Genomic DNA, 19635 nt, shown 5'->3' with positions numbered 1-19635 from the left:
TCCACTAGCCTTCACCCCTGTGTCCTACATAGAGATACCTGTAGAGCTGCAGTAAGGCCATAGGCCTGTTGAACTATTTCACTGCCTCCCTTGTCTTTTCTCCTTAGCTGCAAGAGTGTTGGGGGTCCCAAAGACTGATGGAGCTATGTCTGCCTAAACGAAAAGTTGCAAACCAGTGTCAACTGGACATTTGTCTGTGGACCTGGCTAGAAGCGAGGAAAAACCTTTTCCTTTTAAAATCTATAGGTTGGTGTCCAAGAAGCCTTCTCCAAATGTTTGGTGAAATGTGGAGCACCAGGGAAGAAGGGTTAAAGTTTCCCGACGTTTGAGAAACGTTTGAAAAATGTTAATTTCTAAAGGGCTGAGAAAAAGTACTTACTAGAAGATGATGCACTTGCAGTTGCAACATTTTCCTGATTTGTCCTTATTGGAGATTTTAGGCTTATAGTTCAGAACTACTGCAGGGCCATGAAAAATGGGAACTGGCCTTGAAGACCCGTGTTTGACTTTAGTTTTCAGCTTTACCTCACTGAAGTTTTTCGATAAGATATATCTTTTGAACAATAATAACCAAACCTGACCTCAGTCCATAGTCAAAAAGGGTTCTGAGGGTTGATCCTCCGTTAAACTTGACCGAGGTCACAGCCTGTATTCTACCTTGCTCATTTTTATGGGCGAGCACAAAGTGCTCTGTCCATTCTGTAATCTCTCTTTGGGCTTGAAACCACGCCCATGCCACGTCAGTCACTTACATTGGTTCGTGGCCTTGCCTTTTAAAATCCGCTTGCTTTCATTTGTGAAAGGCATGCATATGTCATGCCTTTTCCGGTGTTTAGCCCACCTACACAGCACCAGTAAAGTACGAAAAATATACGAGGCTCGATGTTTTCTGCCTGGAGTCCGGACTACTTTATCTGTTTATTTTCCAGGCAGTGCGAGCGCGCTGCGTTTTTTTTTTTTGCTTTGCAACACTAATAGCTCTAACTCGAACAAATGCGAGACCCGTTGCATTGAAAATTCTTGTTGTTTCTTCTTGTAGGCTACCAGTGTCAAGGATAAGCTCGGACAGACTTTACTTTTTTGCACCTATTGTATTTTTCATATCTCTAGCTCCTTACATGGTATTTTAATTGTTTGGTGTATTTTTAATAATTAAGTGTTATTCCTAAATTAATTTGGAGAGCTTATCTTGTTTTGGTGTTGCTGTTTGTGTACCATACGGCCTTGCTGCTTATGCTTTGCTGCCTCATTTCACTTTTCCTGTCGGTGGCCTTTGATCCTGTGGAGCATGCTATACCTACGAAGTGTACGGAGGTACTAGGCATGCAGGCATCACGTTTTGCTTCATTTATCTCTAATAGATCAAGATCTTTGGCTTATCGCCCTACTCTCCCAAACACTCCTGCTCAAAGTACCTGGCAGTTACTTGAGATGTCCGTTAGTGACCATTTGCTCACATTATCTAGGCCTGTGGAGAGGAAGTGCTTTTTATGCTGGGGACTGAGTCTGAGGATGGATACATCTGTCTATCTAATACAGAAAAACTTAATGGTTGTCTTTTTGACCAGTAAATGTGAGCAAACTTGAACTACCTGAAGTGTAATGCTTCCAAAACTGAAGTCCTTGGGCACGAGTCTGCTTGGCCTGTAGCATTCTGGCCGACAGGTATGGGGCCATCATTAACTCTAACGGAGCCAGTAAAGAGTCTATTAGCTCTTGTAATTCACCCCTCCTATCTCTGTTGCCCCATAGTACTTTGAAATATCTACTACTGCGTGTAGCTCTCAATAATAAAACAATATTACATGTAAGAAAGTATTTACCTTGAACACCTAAATACACCTTTCTTGGGAGCTCTAGATTAGCTCAAAACATCATGCATCTATAGCCTGTTCAAGAATTTCAGTCAAACGTGGAGCATCCATGGCAGATACTTGCATTTTGGCCTCTTATGGAAAACTTTAGGGAGGCTTTGTTAGCCTTTCTACGGAAAATTAGTGTGGTCTGGCATGACCGAACTGAATGGAGCTATTCATCCTTTCGGGGGCAGACCTTTGATAGAAATCATTCTTATCTAACCATAAGGGCTTTTTTTTTTTCATTATAATTTCATTTACCTGACTATCTCGGAGTCCTGTCAGCCTACTAATGGTAAAAGTGACATGAAATAGGCCTCCAGTAAGTCATCATTCCTGACAGCTGACTGCAGTGTCACCATACTGCTTCATTTCATGGGACAGCATCAGCCAGTTCACGCCTTTTAGCTGCAGGTTTTGGAACCTGTCTGTTTGCTGTTGGTTACTGTAGGTGTGGCCTGTGTCTCACCACGTGAAGTGCCGCTAGTTAACAATTCAGAAGTATCTACATGTTTTGCATTTGATATGGAGCCACTTAGTAGTTGACTGTTTCCCAGCCTTCCAAGGCTTTCAGACTTTGGGTAATCAGAGACTGATGTAAAAGCAATAAAAGGCAAGTTATGCAAGTATTGTATTAATAAATGTAGGGCTCACTAATATTTTATACTAGTGTTAAGCTTGAGCATTTTATTGTCATCCATTGACAGATTATCTTTTTCATCAGTATATGGAAAATAAACACTCTCAGAAGCAGTCAGTACAGGTCATTGACTGCTGGCTCCTGAAAGAGAACATAAATGCAGAATTTCTAGACATTTAAATAGGCACCATGGCTGGCAAAGTAAAAGGAGGTCAACCAACTCAACTTTCGATGTAATCATTTTCTTCAGCCTGAGAGGGAAAAACCATGTTCGAGGTCTATTTTCTTTTCCTGACTGTTTCCTACCGGTCCCCTTAAAATGTTATCAAATAACAGAGCAGAAGAATCCTCCCTTACACTGTATGTAAATGACTAACCACTCCCTCTCTACGTCTGTAATGGGCAACCCAGGCGAAAGGTAAAGTAATGACTATGTAATGGCAAAAGCTATTTTTGTGTGTGTTGAAGGTGGAAATTGATGCGGGCTGAAACTTGAACCATCATAGCCAACTTTCATCTTATCACCCTTAGTTAGCCTTGCTCCATTTATTTCAGAACAGTTGCCCAGTGACATTTTCTGATGTATATTGTTTGGCTTTTTATCAATATTCAAATATTATCTTCAGTGACATGAAGGTGCAGCAAGGGTTACAATTTGAGCATATTTGGTTAACATTGTAAAACGCCTTTGCTTTGTTTTGCATTGTGCTTTCAGAAATGAACAACAGAATATTCATCCTGAGAACCAGGAGCTTGTGAGAGTACTGCGTGAACAACTACAAACAGATCAGGTAGAGTGCATGGCAGAAAGCACACTGATATGAATGTTTTTCTGATTTCTATTTGAAGGTACCAGAGGCTTTGTCTGTAAATTCATGCTTTTTAATGTAATTCTATGTCAGGACAGGAGGCGAGGATTAGGCTTCATTTTCTTGCTTTATTTTTCACAGCAGCCATTAACCTTATTGTGTAAATGCTTTTCAAGAAATTTGTAAACAACTACATTTCCCATGAGGCCCATGGACAATCAAACAGTTCCTCCTATCAGGTCGCCGCGCCCTCTATAAACGCAGGGGAAGACTGTCTAGCCCCTCTTTCTTCGATGCTTACAGATGCCTGAGTTAAGTGCCTTCTTGTTTCATTCAGTTGCGTTCTCTCTGTCAAACGAGCACACGGCGGCAAACGAGTGAAGGATTTAGGGCCTTATGTACTAACACATTTTCCCATAGACACAGAATGGGTAAAACCCTTTGATACATCTGGCCCTTAGTTCCCACTTGGGTAGTTGGCATCTCGCCCGTCTTTTCATTGTTAACGTTTAATGTGCTTTGTGCTTTTGTTTACAATGCGGCTGCAGGAACGCTCTCACTCCTACTCAGCTGCTTTTTCAGTCTCAGACCAACACAGGTGCGCCACAGATCAGACCGCAATGGAGCTCGCACATATTTCTCTAAGCGCCTTGCTCATTCAACCTCCCAGCGCATCAAGTTTCACTCAGTTTTGCTTGAGTGAAGCACGTCTGGTCGCAGCGTAGGCTGGGTCTGCGAAAAACATTGAATAACATTTGGGGTAATTAGCAATTCCAGAACCACCGCTTGGAGATTTACACCCGCGACGAGGGTAAGGCATTTAGAAACATTAATGGGACACGTCCCAGGCGGCAGAACCCCTTTGCATTCAGGGATCGTCCCCCGACTCCTCTGCCCTGCAATCCCTGGTGCCACTGAGCCCAGTAAAAACTTGAGGGCTCCACTCTCCCTGATTGCTCCCTAAAAAAGGCAGATACATATATCAACAAACCAATACACAAATCATTTCACACAGGTCCCTGCTTGTGCCTGGGTTTTCACCTAAGTGTAAGGCCTATTACATTAATTTTATTTAGCCAATTGGTTGATTGGGCCACTATGGAGACCTATGAGGAATCTGACACCTTTTTTGAGGAGGGTAACCAGTTCTGCCGGGTGATGGTTGCCTCCATATTTAAAGTAGTTACTCAGCTGTTGGCGCCCTTGGTGAAGAAAATCATCCAAGCAAGCGAAAAGCCAAAAACTCCTTGACCCAAGGGAAGACAAAAAGGGCCCTCAGCTGCCCCCAACCTCCTGGGCAGCCAACCGCGACAAAATCACTTGCTAATTGCCATCATGTAGTGGAGGCAGGAATAGATGTGGACGCCTTTGCACATTTGAAAAGGGCTTTTATGGACCCTCAGACTCCCTCCCCAGACCTAGACATTCCTGGTACCTCGGGAGCCTCTTCCTGTTTCCCCTTCCCCCAGGGATCCAGTGGACTGAGATGATTCCCCCCCCCCCCAACACCTCGGACGGCTATATGGACCCTATTAGGCCATGGCATCCATCATCCAAGTCCCCTGCAGTGGGTAATGGTTCCCATAACTCGCCAGCTCCAGAGTCTGACATGCTTGATCTAGACAAGCTCCTACAAAATCGCTCTTTGGAGTGGTGCCCTCCACCAAAAATGGCTGCTTATGTAGCAGGCAGATTACCCAAACCTCTTGATAAAGAAGTGGGGAGTTGCCTTCGACCGGAATGCCGCAGAACTTCCTTGGGGGTAAAGTGGCCCTTACCCCAGAAATAGATGCCAAGATGACCACTTTTCTGGTTAAGTTTGTCCGTGACCCCAAAAAAGGCATAGATCGCTCCTGGCAGTCTTGCCAGGATAAGCTCCTGGATGTTTCTTTACCCCTGGTGAAAATCCTAGGTATGGCACAAGACACTTTTACCACCACTCCAAGATGGAGGGAATCCATCTTCTCAGGGTTCTTCTCCAAGTTTCTGACTGGATGGTCCGCTTGGACATAAACGACACCTACCTCATGGTTCCCATATTTTCCCCCTCACCAGTGTTTTCTCAAATTCCAAGGGAGGGAGACGATTTTCGAATTCACATCCCTTCCTTTCAGGCTATCATCCGCTCCATGGTGTTTCACCAAGTTGTTAAAACCTGTGGTCGAACACCTGAGGTCCCGGGGCGTGTGCCTGATCATCTGTCTGGATGACATGCTTCTCTTGAATCAGTGTCCAATGTGCTTGACACACCATCTACAGTGGCCCATTTCTTTACTGGAGTCACTATGGTTCATAGTGAACAAAAAGAAGTCCACACTTATTCCTTACCAGTCGATGGAGTTCCTGGTATTCCTGATAGACTTAATGCCACCCTCAGTCTTCCATCATGCAAGATGGCGAAGGTACGACACGAGTTGAGGAGGACGTTGTCCAGAACCCACATTTCTCCACATCAACTGGCTTGAGTCATGGGGCTTCTTTCATCCTCCATACAGGCCATTGTTCCCGGCCCTTTACATTACTGAGAGTTACAGCGCCTGAAGATCTTGCATCTCCGATGCTGTCTTACATACGCTCAACATTTTCTACAGAAGCGAAGGAGGAAATTCACTGGTGGATTTTGCATATGGAAGCTTGCAACGCCAGGGGTATTTTGGCTCCCAACTTGATCTAGTGATAGAGTCAGATGCCAGCAGACTGGGTTGTGGAGCCCGATGTGGGGAATTTTCCACAGGTGGATAATGGTCATCTGAAGAGCAAGCTCTACACATAAACTGCCTGGAATTAATGGCACGGTTAAGTATTGGACCAAAGACAAAGCTCACTGTTGTGTCCTCCTCAAGATGGACAATATGGCAGTTGTCCGATATGTCAACCACCTTGGGGGAACAAGGTTCAAGATGCTTTTGAGCCTGGCCAAGACGTTTTGGGACTATTGTCTGGCACATCACATTTCAGTGTCAGCGGAACACCTGCTCGGGAAATTCAGTCAAGTGGTAGATTGGTCTTCCCGCCACTCAAAAGACACCAGCCTCTGTAAACTTCATCCAGGGGTATTTTCACTGATCCAGGACTGGTGGGTCCATTCTCGCCTAGACTTCCAGCTGGAAAGGTATTGTAGCCGGCGTCCAGATCCCTAGGCCACAGCAACCAATGCTTTTGTCCAGGATTGGAGCTCGGAGAAGGGATATGAATTCCCTCCCTTTTCAATGATAAAGAGTCTGTCTGGAGAGGTTCGGCGACAGAGTGCAGATGTAGTAGTGATTCCCCCCCAAATTGAAGGTCTCAAGTTTGGTTTCTGACTCTGATGGAGCTTTCTTGGGATTTTCCAGTCCCTCTACCCCTATATCTGGATCTGCTCAGGTGTCCCCAGGGCAATCGACGTCCACTAGTCCTCTCAGGTGTACTGACTCACATGGCCTGCCAGATTACATGGAACACTGGAAGGTTCCAAGACTTTTGAGCGAGGCTGCCTCTTTACTCGACAAAGTCTGGAAGAATAGTACATCGTAACAATACCGTTCTGCCTGGTGTAGATGCCTGGGTTGGTTTGTCGAACAGGAATCGGATCCCGTGGGGGCAGATATTTTGCAGATCTTGAATTTTCTAGCGTCCCTAGCCTCCAGAGGCATGGCCTAAAGGTTGATTTAATGCTTTCCGGGCAGCTATATTAGCGAGCCATCAACCTGTAGATGGTCACCCAGTTGGGGAACATCCGATGGTTTGTAAAACTTTTAGGGGCATGTGGTTATCTACCCCTCCTGCTCCTAGAAATTCAACTTTGTGGGATGTGAATAAGGTCCTGCGTCTGTTTAAATCATGGCCTTCTAACAGATATTTGGCGAGGAAGCAGTTGTCAGCCAAGCTAGCTACCTTGTTATGTCTCGTTTCTTGCGGAAGAGTCTCGGACATGCAAGCCATGGACTTAACAAGTATAGTCTTTACCCCGGATGAGGTTACTTTTCATATTTCATGATGTACTAAAACTAATTTTAGGATTGTAGTGAATCCAGGATTTCTAGATGTCCCAAAGTTGTGTGTGGTGAAAGCAATCAAAGCATATGAGACCATGACAGAGGAGTTTCGCCCTCCAGGAGAACAGCAGTTATTGATTGCTTTGACCAAGCCGCATAAAGCTGTGTCCTTCCCTACTATCGCCAGATGTGTTATATGGGCCATGCAAAAAGCTGATATTGTTACCTCCCGTTTCGAGACCCATTCGATAAGCGGGACTAGATTATAAGACATCCTTAATACAGCAGATTGATCTTATGATTCTACCTTCGAAAGGTTCTATTTTAAACCATTTCTAATCTGGCAACCTTGGTGGTAGTCCATCTTTAAAGTAGCCTAATCCTCGTCTCTGGTCCTGACATAGAATGAAAAATTTCCAAGCTATTATAACGGAAAGTTCCAATTCTGTTAAGGACTCGGAGGCGAGGATTAGCCTGCCCATTTGCTTCATGCTCATGGTACCCATCCTGATGCTATCACTGTTTCTTTTGGGATTTCTAAACTTATTGACATGTTTGAATGTAAACTCTTGTTGGTATACCTCTACACAATATAATTATTTATTATAGATGATTTGGTCATATTTGAGATTGTAAATGTAGAAGATTTACTATATGCTTTCTTTTCAGGTACTGATTCTGCAAAACAGGGTGATTCTGCACGTTGGCTGTGTTCACATGAAGAAAGAGGAGGCTAGACAGTCTTCTCCTGCATTTAAAGAGGGCGAGGCGACCTGATTGGAGGAACTGTTTGATTGTCCATGGGCCTCCTGGGAAACTTAGTTGTTTTCAAGTTTCTTGTAAGGTGTTTACATAATAAAGTTAATGGCTGCTGTGAAAGATAAAGCAAGAAATTGAAGCCTAATCCTCACCTTCGAGTCCTTAATAGAATAGAAACTTTTTGTTATGAGAGCTAGGAAATTTTTCATTCTCCGTTTGATTCTGTGGATAATTATTACAGTTTGCGCTTAAAGCAGATTTATCTATAAAAATATTTTATCTGAAAGACATAACCTTAATTGTAAGACCTTATCTAATCATCATCATCTGTCATCATTTGTGACCATCACATCTACCAAGAATATATTGATCCCAAACAAAAACACACATGACCTACAGGTTATATAAAGAGAACAGTTCCCATAGAAGCTGCAACTGGTGAGTCAGAGATGTTCTTCAGGTAATTTATCAACTCCATTTATAGCACTCAGTGACTAATAAATGTGGTTTATGAAGCTACTTGTGGCCAAACACATCTTCTAGCCAAGACCGCTAGTAATGACAAACTCCATAGCCCTGCATGATCATGCAGGTCTCTTTGTATACTATCATATTTGGTCCATCCTTCTTCAACTATTTTTACTTCAGCAGCAAAATCTGATCGAAACAATTTGACATCCAGCAGCAAGACTCATGTGGATACATGCCAGCATTACCAAGCCATTCTGGTCAAGGAGACATTAACTTTTATTACTCAGAAGAACGGAAATAGATTAATGTGGACTCAGTATCAAGAGTAATCAGTTTTCTATTCGCCTCAGCTCCTTCTGCCATAAGGTTTCTTGTAAAAAACACGAGACAGCTGGATTTGGGGCAGCAGCACCTCTGCATGTATGCGACTGAGTCACTCCCACACCAGTTGGCAGCTGTCGGCCCAACCCTCCAGCTCTCTAGCAGCACCTCACCCAAACCCAAATGGTAAAGGTGATTTGTGGCACCCTTGCCCATGGAACTCTAAAAACCCCTCTGGAAAATAATGGTAAACAAGCTTTGCCTTTTTGTCTCCACATACAAGTCTCTTAAACACACATAGCCAAGAAAAGAGATGCAGGAGATTTTTCAATACAATTATTGAAAAGACTGCAATCTATGATAAAATCCATAAGCTGCAATGATTAGTATACTGAGGAATAACAAAATCAGGATTGTGAAAATCAGAGATGTAAATATGAACAACCCCAACATGTTGAAATTATATGAGTATACAGTTCCTACCTAAAATCCTAATCTCTAGCCCCTTAGCAACAGCATGGCGATGTAAGCCAAATCTGTCCGTGCAGTATCCATGAGAAGCACACCCCACCCCCATTCCCTTGATACAAGGTCGGGCCGCCAGTCTCTAGATCATACTTCGCAGAGACACAAAGGCTGAGGTTGTCTGCAAACTGGAATGTAGCATGGACGGAAATCCTGGCAGAAACTCCCTCTTAATGCCCTTTGTCCTACAAGATGTTTTTATAGGGGGCATCTTTGTTCTTGCACAGAAGCCTGTTGTGGGTATGTACCTAAGTGCTGAACTGTTTACGTAGTCTTGTTGCGGCAATACAAAATATTATCCTGAGTGCCTCAGATTCTGTTCTTGTGAACCCGGGGTAAAAGAGCATGATGCAAAGTATGTCATCATAACACTAATAGTGACACTCCGCAGAATAGCGACTGTTTATGAAAATAAAAACATTGCCACTAAAAGAAGCTGAACTAAAATGAACACAGAGCATATTATGGGGGCAAAATGATACAGGCCGCAAGCCTAATCTTATCCATCACTGCCCAGGCAGGGAACTACAAATGGACCCATAACACCTTCCCCATTGCCAGAACAAGGGTGCAAAGTCCAAAGCCTAATACTAAAAATGCTCTAATTTAAAATCATAAAATTCCAAAAGCATATTCAAAATAGTACATAAGAGATAAAATGTCTAAGTCGACAAGCAAAGCAGGCCAACAGACAGGCCAAATTAAAAGGCAATTTGGTTTCACATTTTATATTTTTTTAAAAGCCAGTGGTCGAATTCTAACAGTAATCATGGTCTTGCAGAAAATCTCCAATGTCATCAAGGGAGATTGAGACCAAGAAGGACTCCACTTTGGCAGGTGACAAGTTGATCAGTGTATTGGCAGAAGGATCCACGGAGCAGAAGTGTGCAGAAGCCTCTGGAGTAGAATGAACTCCATAGGTAGCACTGTCCATTGTGCCTGATGTTGGAGCCAGTGGATCCAGAAGCGGTGGCTCATAGGATGCCTCACCAATCAATCGACCACAGTCTCAAGGGGCATATCTGTGAATTAACACACATTGAGAACATTTACAAATCCTTGTCCACAGGAGGGTGCAGGCTACATAGCAAGACACATTATAGGTGCACATTTGAAGAGGCACCAAAGGCAATGGAAGTCTGGCCGGACACACATCAGGACTGCTCTAAGTGTCAAAGACCAATCTAGCTCCTGCTCCCCAAGCAAAGAATCTCCAAAATACTGCATCATGCGTTCACAACACAGCTGGGCTGGTGGTGGCTCCATCACTCCGCTTTGCTGAGAGAGAACAGCCACTACATATCAAAAACAGCAGCGCAGAATTCTGCAAAGTAATGCCAACGTAATAGGGAATCCGCCAAAGACACTCAAAAAGAGTGAATGTGTGGCTGTAGGTATGACTCCAAACACTCTCTTGAAGGTGCCGACAAATCCAGAATTTGACAGCCTTAAAATAGTGCACAATCCCCGCAGTATTCGATGCATTAAATATTCTGCTCACCAATTCTCCAAAATGCTTGGGGAAGTTGGTATTTAATAGGTACTGTATATCAGCTGATGATCTTGCTATCTGGAGATTGTAACAAAACAAAAGGGGGAAATGGGCAGATGTATTACTCATTGTATTAACCATATTGTCAAGGGGGATTTTTTTGCTACAGTAAAAGGCAATTTTTCCAGTTACTCAGTGTTAAGCATGATGCAACAAGCTTCTTTTTTTAGCCATTATTTGTTGTTGTCTGGACAAATCAAAAGCAGCAAACATTTGAGTACTGTTAATGTGCTTCTAAGGCACACGGCCACTTTTGAGAACCTGCAGTGTCCAACTTAACTGCATGGTGGAATTCTGCTGGTTTTGTCTATGTTGTAAAAGGGACATGTTATTCTGAATAATATAAATTGCAGATAACACTATGAGGGTCATTCTGACCCGGGCGGGAGACGGTCGCTGCCCGCCTGGCGGGAACCGCCAAATGGCCGCCCCGCGGTCAAAAGACCGCGGGGGCCATTCTGACTTTCCCGCTGGGCCGGCGGGCGCCCGCCAAAGGAGCGCCCGCCGGCCCAGCGGGAAAGGGACTGCAACACAGAAGCCGGCTCCGAATGGAGCCGGCGGTGTTGCAGGTGTGCGACGGGTGCAGTAGCACCCGTCGCGATTTTCACTGTCTGCTATGCAGACAGTGAAAATCATGCTGGGGCCCTGTTAGGGGGCCCCTGCAATGCCCATGAGTGCAGGGGCCCCCAGGGGCCCCACGACACCCGTTCCCGCCATCCTGTTCCTGGCGGTAAAAACCGCCAGAAACAGGCTGGCGGGAAGGGGGTCGGAATCCCCCAGCCAGGGGAAATCCGGCGGGAAACCGCCAGATCCCCTTTTCTGACCGCGGCGGTCAGAATGGGCAATGAAGCACCGCCAGCCTGTTGGCGGTGCTTCAGTTGCCCGCGGCCTGCCAGGGTCGGAATGAGGGCCTATATTATTTAAGGTGTAAATTCTATTAGACAAAGTGTTTATGCCATTATCGACAACAGCTGAAGCCTTTTCCATATTTTTCTTATCACTCTGCTTTAAATGTGCAGCAGCTTCCATCTGGGATAGTTTCCCGATCTCGTTGTATATGGCATACAGGAAGCGTTTTGAGTGTGGCTTCCCTGGGTCCTAACAGGAAATCTTGTAGATTGACTTCCTCAGACAGGAGAATAAGGTGTTCTTTGACAGCCGTTAAAGTGGAGGAATGTAACCATTGTTAGCACAGTTTAACCACACTGTACGGAGTAATGATACCTGAATGTTGAACTGAGACAAAGCAAGGGTCGGGCTAGCTTGCTCTGAAACCCCCTGAGGAATTCACAAAACGTGCCTGGTGCTCATTCATGCACATTGGCCACAATAACCACCGACCAGGACTTCAAAGTGAGGAATTAAAGGTACTATTCTGAACCCAAGCAGCAAGCTGTTCTTCTGTAACACTAAAACATGTTAGCCAGTTGTGAAATTTAGCAGGCGTGGGGATACTGGGTAAACTTAGTTCTTTTACTTTCACTACCCTAAAGAGGATGTTTGCTGGACATTTAAAAATATAATTTGTGGAGGAATATGGCACGCTCAGTTGAAACAAATCTGTTCTCTTTGGAACCAGTCAGCTGTGGTATGATGACAGTTCTTGTACTGTGTATTCCCAGGACTGGATCTGTAGCTCTGTAGGATGGGCCAAACTCCTTTTTCACAGCAATCATTTCACACACTAGATCCCCAACTATAGGAATCCCGCCTGTAGATCTTATTGGTAAATCCCTTATTCCCAATGTGGCATCACAGTCAGATGAATTCTTATCACGGAATTATCATCAAGATCAGGGACATATATGGGTATCCCGAAGAAGACCTCATACGGGATGCAACCTCCTAAGAGCCTTCTGGACAGAATATTTAGTGCTCTCTGGACCCCATATAGGTGATAAAGCCAACTAAGGCCTAAACCTATAACTCTTGCCTTTAAGGACTGCTTTAAGTCTTGGTTCTTCCTCTCCACAATGCTGTTTCCCTCGGGGCGATGGGGTGAGTAATAATGGAGTTGAACAACCATCATTCCCATGGTGTCTCTAAATGCCTTAGAGGCAAAAGCAGGGCCCTGGTCCGAGTGGAGTGCTGCAACCGCATATGTCAGCCAACCGTTTTGGCCATACCCACAGGGATCTAGAACAAGAATCAACAGCGACTAAGATGTATTTGTATCCACCATCAGGCTGTAAGGGACCGCAGTTGTCTAGGTACACACAATGTAGTGGTTTGTTGGAAATTAGGAGAGATGTCTGCGGTGGGCGTTTAATGGTGGACCCTTTAATTTGCTGGCAGATGTCACAACAAAGGAAATATTGCTTGCTATGTTTGTAAAGACCTAGCCACCAAAAGCATTTTTGTAATAGTGATATTGTAGTTGCCACATCTGCATGAGCAGAAGCGACACCCTCATGTGCAACTTTGATAAAACCTAATCTCTGGTCTTGGTTGGGGATCACTCAGTTTTCCCCTCCTGGAATGGTTGCAAATGCAATGTTCTGGGCACTGAGATGGTATGAATATTTTGCAGTGTATGCTTTTGGTAAAGGCTTGCTGTCAACCGAAGTTTTCACAGCAGTCAGAGTCTCATTATCCAACCTCTTATGAGAACGAGTTTTTGCAGTAACAGTGGCCGTAGCTACTGCAGATTTGCAGCTTCATCAGGCAAAGTGTTTCCTACAATGTGTATTCCTACACGTTAGTGACTCAGTGTATGTATTACATGAGCTTTTGGTAGTCTGTCCCGAAGATAAGCTACCCTCCCCGACAAGTTTCTGTGTTTGATGGGCTTTCCTTTGGAAACTCTGAAGCCCTTCAGGCACCAGTGATTCCAAGTAATCTTTGAAAGTAAGACTGGACACAATAATAAGAATCACACACAGTTAGTGTTGCTAAATCCAGATCTGTATGTTCCAGTGCCAGGACAAGAGCCTTAAGCTCTAACAATTAGTGCAGTCCCCGTGGGTCTGTATGTAGCTGTTTTGAGGGTGGAATTTATCATCACTTATCACTCCGCTTACAGCTGCACAAGCGGCTGAATGTTAGTGTTTAGTACCTACAGCTGGTTGTGCTGAACCATAAGTGTAAATGATAGTTCGGTATTGATCAAGTGGTAATATGTTGGTAGGTGCTGGGTACTCCTGTTCGTATTGGAGAAATTCTTGGGTCTGAAGCTTTGGGCCAAAGATGTAATCAACATCAGTGGCAGTCAGGGAGGTTGCCCACTGAATCCAATGTTGATGTAATGCTTTGACGTTTGGGATGCTAACTTTGGTAACTGCCTCAAGGGCAGGCACTGGGGTAACAACAATAATGTGTTTCCCTTGGGCAACCATCTGTACAGCAGTCAGTATTTTTTTCTGTGGGTGCAAAATGCTGTTTTGCATTTGATTACAAATGAGATTTGTATGCTATACATACTGTGTCACCTTCAGTAAAAATGACATAAGTGAATCCTGTAGTGCCAGAAAATATTCTGATGACGACGTTTATTTTGTTGTCACGTGTGTGTAAGTGCTTTGCTTCTAGCATGTCCTACTGCAGTTCTCAGAGAATGCATGTGTGTTCTGCTGTCCAGTGTTTACTTGAAAAATCTGTACAAATTAGATAATAAAGTGGTTTTATGCATTGTGCATAATCAGGTATGTATGTTCTTGCAAAGTTAAAGAAACCCAGCAATAACTGCAGTTTCTTAATGGTGTCTGGGAGTTGAAGTTGAGCGCATTTTTCTAGAAAGAAAAGGGCCAGGCTCTTGTCTTCATCTGATAACTCATATCCCAGAAATAGGACACTGAAGAAAGCAATTTTAGTTTTCTTGAAGTTGAATTTGTAGCCGTGGGCGGTGAATCCTAGCACAATTCTATCCACCTTGTCCAGATGTTTGTGGAGGTCGTCATCTGTGAGATTAATGTCATCCACGTACGATAATGCCTCAGGATCAATCTTGTGTAGTATTGATGTCACTCAGGCTGAAAACAACCCAGGACTGTTCTTGTACACTTGTAGTAAAGGACAAAAGTGCCGCTGCGAGCCCAATGAGCTAAAGGCGCTAGGATCCTGACTTTCAGGTGCTAGATTTTGGCAGAAAAAAAACATTGGAAGTATCCAAGGTTGTTTTGTATTTTTTGCGCACTATGTTGTTAATTAGTGCTTTGTGCATTTTATAGTGCATAGGTGCATGGGTGTAATTTAAGACTTTTCTTTACGAATGATCTCGTTTTGCACTGGGGAATAACGGGTTATTTACTTCAGAGATACAGAGCTTACTTAATCCCTGGTACGCAAGTTGTGTGAAAATCTCTCTGACCAGAGCTTTGGCCTCATGTTTCATAGGATATTGCGGTTGAGGCTGTGGTGAAGCCCTAATGGGTATTACATGGTGGGGTAATCTTTATCCCACCCTACATGGCTACGGTATAGAGCGGGAGCCTGCGCCAAAGCCCAGTAGGCGGCATGAGCTTCCGTTCCAGTAATGGGAACCAGGACTGAGAGAGAAGGCAACATGTCATCCTCACTGTGTTGGAGCTGGTGGACAAATTCAGGTGGCCAACAGTGGCCAATCGTTTTCTGCCAATAGACTAGCACAGTTTAAGTTTTCCCAAAATATTTCTTCAATAGTGCACTCTCTATTTTGATATTTAAGTCATAAACCCTGTTGCATGGGGAGATGCACCTGTCCGCTGTCTCAATGACAAGAAAGTTGTTAGTTGCTGTCACATCCAGATGATCTCTAAGATTCTGGCAACAAATCGTGACCTCTGCTGCGCTGTCTAGCAGAGTTACTGCCCACGTCCTGTTTTTCAACAATGTTCTCAGCGTGGCTGGCATTTTTTATTGAAATTGCAGCCACCTTTTTCTTTGTATATTTGGGCTTTTGTTGAAAAGTTTTGTCCTCTTTCTTAACGTAAGCTTCTGAGGAACATTGTATGTCCTTCGGCTTTGTGTTGTCACTTCGCTTTTCCAATCGTTCCACTCTCTCACTCTGGTGTGTCCTAAAAGGAATGAGAGAGACCTGTATCAGTATATTGGTACCTAATAAAGTTTCTCTGTTTTGGAGATAATATCTTCTCTCAGGGGTCTCTGGCTGTGGAGATTCTCCTCTCTGACTTTTGTCTTTAATTTGCTTTTGTTTTTCCCAGCATTTTTTCAAACTCTCTGGTGCTTATTTAGTGCCTTCCATAGGAGTGGTACTCTGAATTTGTGGTTTAGTTTGTCTGGCCCCCAAACTATCATGTCCTATACTAGTATAGGCTTTGGAAATAATTTTTTGCCAGCTTGTGCTCCTGTTCTGGTTGAGGAATCTCCTGATACCGTTGGCGAATGGCCAGCGCTGCTGCTTCACCTTTAATTTTACTTAAAATAATTGAGGACACTGTGTCAAAATTGCACATCAGTTTCATCCCCAAGTTCAGGACCATGGCTGCCCCATGTTGATATTGAATTTATATGAACACTTCTGGTAAATTCATCAAGTGTCGGGGTACCATGTGTGGTATTGTAAATCGCGGCAAAGATTAAACCACAAGCGTTACAGTCCTCTATTGAGGGAACCAGGCCAAACGGCAAGCACATTGTCAGAATTCTATGTTTGTCTTGGAGTCACGTATGGAGAAACACTGCATCCAACTGATTTGTTTTTTGTGCAATCCAGAACAGAATCTTCTCCCACTCTGTGGGTGTTTTTCCCATTATTGAGTGGATTGTTTGTGGATTAATTCCCGGAATGGGCAATTGATGAACAGCTGGATGCGCCCTTGCTGGTGCGGTGTTCAAAGTCCGCATTACAAATTGTATTACACCTCTATTTATTGCTGCTAGCTCATTGTGAAGTGTGCATACGTCAGTTATTTGCATAACCTGCACATTTGGATGTGGCGTCTGTGTGCTAAGTGTCAGCCATGTCAGTCCTTCATTACGCAAAAGACCTACTCTCACTGGTTGTATTGCATGTGGTAGGGCACCATTGAACAGATTTTGATGTTCTTGATTAGAGAGAGGTATCTCTAAGTATTGATAAGCTTGATGCTGTTGTGATGCGTTTGCTATTCAGTATGCATGAAATGTATGTGTGTATACATCTGTTTCAGGAAAGGTGGCCCAAGAATAAAATATTTCTGTTCTATACGCGTTGTGTGCCTCCACGATGAATGTAACATCCCACCTTCTTCTGTTAAGCCATTGGCTAAGAGAAACTGCATGAGTGGTTGTCTGCAGTTCTCCCCAATGTTTATTGCAATTACCATATTAAAGATTAGGTATTAGGGTTGGGAACACCAACGTGGAAAAATCCTTTTAAGGTTAGAGTGTGAACATCCTATAGCCTAGATAGGTGCTCCCTATTTAGCTAAGGAAAATTGCCCTCAAGACCACGGACGTCGCCGTTTAATGGTACTTAGGATACCTTAAGTGTGGAGATACTCGGGAGACTCGTAAAATTAGTGCCTACAGCATTGTTGGTGGCAACATGTCATAAGGACTTTTGTATAACACGTCTGCTGGATTTGATGCAGCAGCACATCTGCTTGTAGGCGATTTACTCACTCCCACACAGTTGGCAGCTGTCGGCCTGACCCTCCCGTCTCTATAGCAGCACCTCACCCAAATGGTAAAGGTGATTTGTGACAGCCTTGCGCATGGAACTCTGAAAAACAATAAGGGAAATCGTAGTAAACAAACCTTACCATTTTTCTACACATACAAACACACACATAGGCAAGAAATGAGATACAGGATGGTTTTCAATACATTTATTGAAAAGACTGCAATGTATGATTAAATGCATGAGCTGCAATGATTAGGATAACAAGCAATAACAAAATCAGGATTATGAAAATCAGAAATGTAAATATGAACAATCCCAACATGTTGCAATGATATGAATGTACAATTCCTACCTAGAAGCCTAATCTCTAGCCTCTTAGCTAGAGCATAGCGATGTAAGCCAAATCTGTCTGTGTTCTGTCCATGAGAAGCTCACTCCACCCCCTGTTACCATGGTACAAGGTCAGGCCTTAGTCTCCAGATCAGTCTTCACAGAGACACAAAGGCTGAGGTTGGCCACAAACTGGCACGCAGCATAGATGGAAATCCTGGCTGGAACCCCCTCTTAACTCCCTTTGTAGTAGAAGATGTTTTCATACAGGATATCTTTATGTTCTTGCACAGAAGCCTGACGCAGATATGTACCTAAGATCTGGATTGTTTACGTAGTCTTGTGGCGGCAATACAAAATATTATCCTTTGTGCCTGGCAGTCTGTTCTTGTGATCCCGGGGTAAAAGAACATGATGCAAATTATGTCATCCTTAACTCTGATAGTGATGCTCTTGAAGAATAGTGGCTGATAATTAAAATAAAAACATTGCACTAAAAGAAGCTGAAATAAAATGAATAAAAAAATAAATAAATGAATACAGAGCATATTATCTGGGTAAAAGCGCACAGGCTGCGAAGCTAAGCTAAGCCATCACTGTGCCCCAGCAGAGAACTACAAATGGACCCACAGCACTTCAAATATTTCACCTCTGTACCAGAGGTACCTTGATGCATAACAGTTCTGGAAAAGGAAGTGTTATTATAAGATAAAACATATTTCAAGGACACATGATTTCACAGTTAAGTTGAATGAACTTTGTTAGTGGCATAAGGTATAAATACTGGGTCACAGACTTACTCGGATCAAAATGTATCCTCAAAGTGCCTACCTGAGATTGCCTTCGCACCCCAGAATAAAGTGGAGTTTTGTACACCCTTCCTTGGATATCTGGATTGTACCAGGACTATCAGCAGAAGCACAACGTGAGGCACACACATTTGAGAGGGACGTTATTGAATACATTGGGATTCATGGTCCTATTGAATGTCAGATTTGCTACCCAAAATGTTGATCATTTTTAAAGATTGATCATTAACATGCAGTACTAAGTCTAAATATCCAATTAAAGAGAATTTTCAAGGTCCCATTTTGTATGATGCCTTCACTTTGAGGCCAGACTTGGGATGAGACCACTATAGGAATGTCTTGATCGATCGACACAATCTTAAAAAGACTGAGATTATCTAGTTTTTCTATCACAGAAAAGCGTTGGCCTTCCAAAATGGACAGGCCAATAATGGTGGATGCCACTTCTGTGAGATGAGAGCACATTAGAATCACTTGCTCTTCCAAGATAAGTAAACTGTAACCACAACCAAGATACCAGCTACAGCTCAGATCAGGGGCCACTTTTGAAACATTTGGTAGCGAACAAGCTGATATGAATTGTGACAAATAGCATAATTATGGCGCACTTCATTTATTTTTAGGAATGATGGAATTTACTGCTGTCAGGGAGAAAGTAGGCAGTTTAGCAGTGGATTATTTGGAAGGAGGTGTTGTTGCAGGAACAGTACCCTCCAAAGAATAAAACATCATTATATACAGCTTAAGGCACAGCTTATGGGCTGTCATTAATGAGAGTTATATTCATACTTTTTATCGACGTTTATGTGCACAACCTACTGAAATGCAAAATGCCCAGACTCTCAAATAAATTATTGAACAAAACATCATCTAATTGTTTTCCACCTTCAATACCAGTTGACAGACTTGTGCTTAGAAAGAGGGCTACATAAATTGTGGGTTTGTCCACTGCAATTTTAACCCCCCTCCCTCCCTTATTCTTTGTGCTGACTCTGGTGCCTTGTTCATTGCCGCTAAAGTTTGTGGTTGTACAAAGACATCAGTACTT

General features: G+C 43.4%; 1 protein-coding gene across 1 annotated transcript in view; it reads left to right on the top strand.

Moving 5' to 3' along the window:
• Positions 1 to 19635, top strand: part of RNF170 (ring finger protein 170) — a 244126-nt gene that overhangs the window by 56816 nt on the left and 167675 nt on the right. The window contains exon 3 of the mRNA XM_069236602.1: positions 3212 to 3287. Coding sequence (XP_069092703.1) covers positions 3212 to 3287 — 76 coding nt within the window. The remainder of the gene's footprint in view (positions 1 to 3211; positions 3288 to 19635) is intronic.

The sequence above is a fragment of the Pleurodeles waltl genome, chromosome 1_2 (genome assembly GCF_031143425.1).
Source record: "Pleurodeles waltl isolate 20211129_DDA chromosome 1_2, aPleWal1.hap1.20221129, whole genome shotgun sequence".
Taxonomy (NCBI): Eukaryota; Metazoa; Chordata; class Amphibia; order Caudata; family Salamandridae; genus Pleurodeles; species Pleurodeles waltl.
Note: the sequence above shows the minus strand (reverse complement) of the source record. Positions and strands in the feature narration are given on the sequence as shown.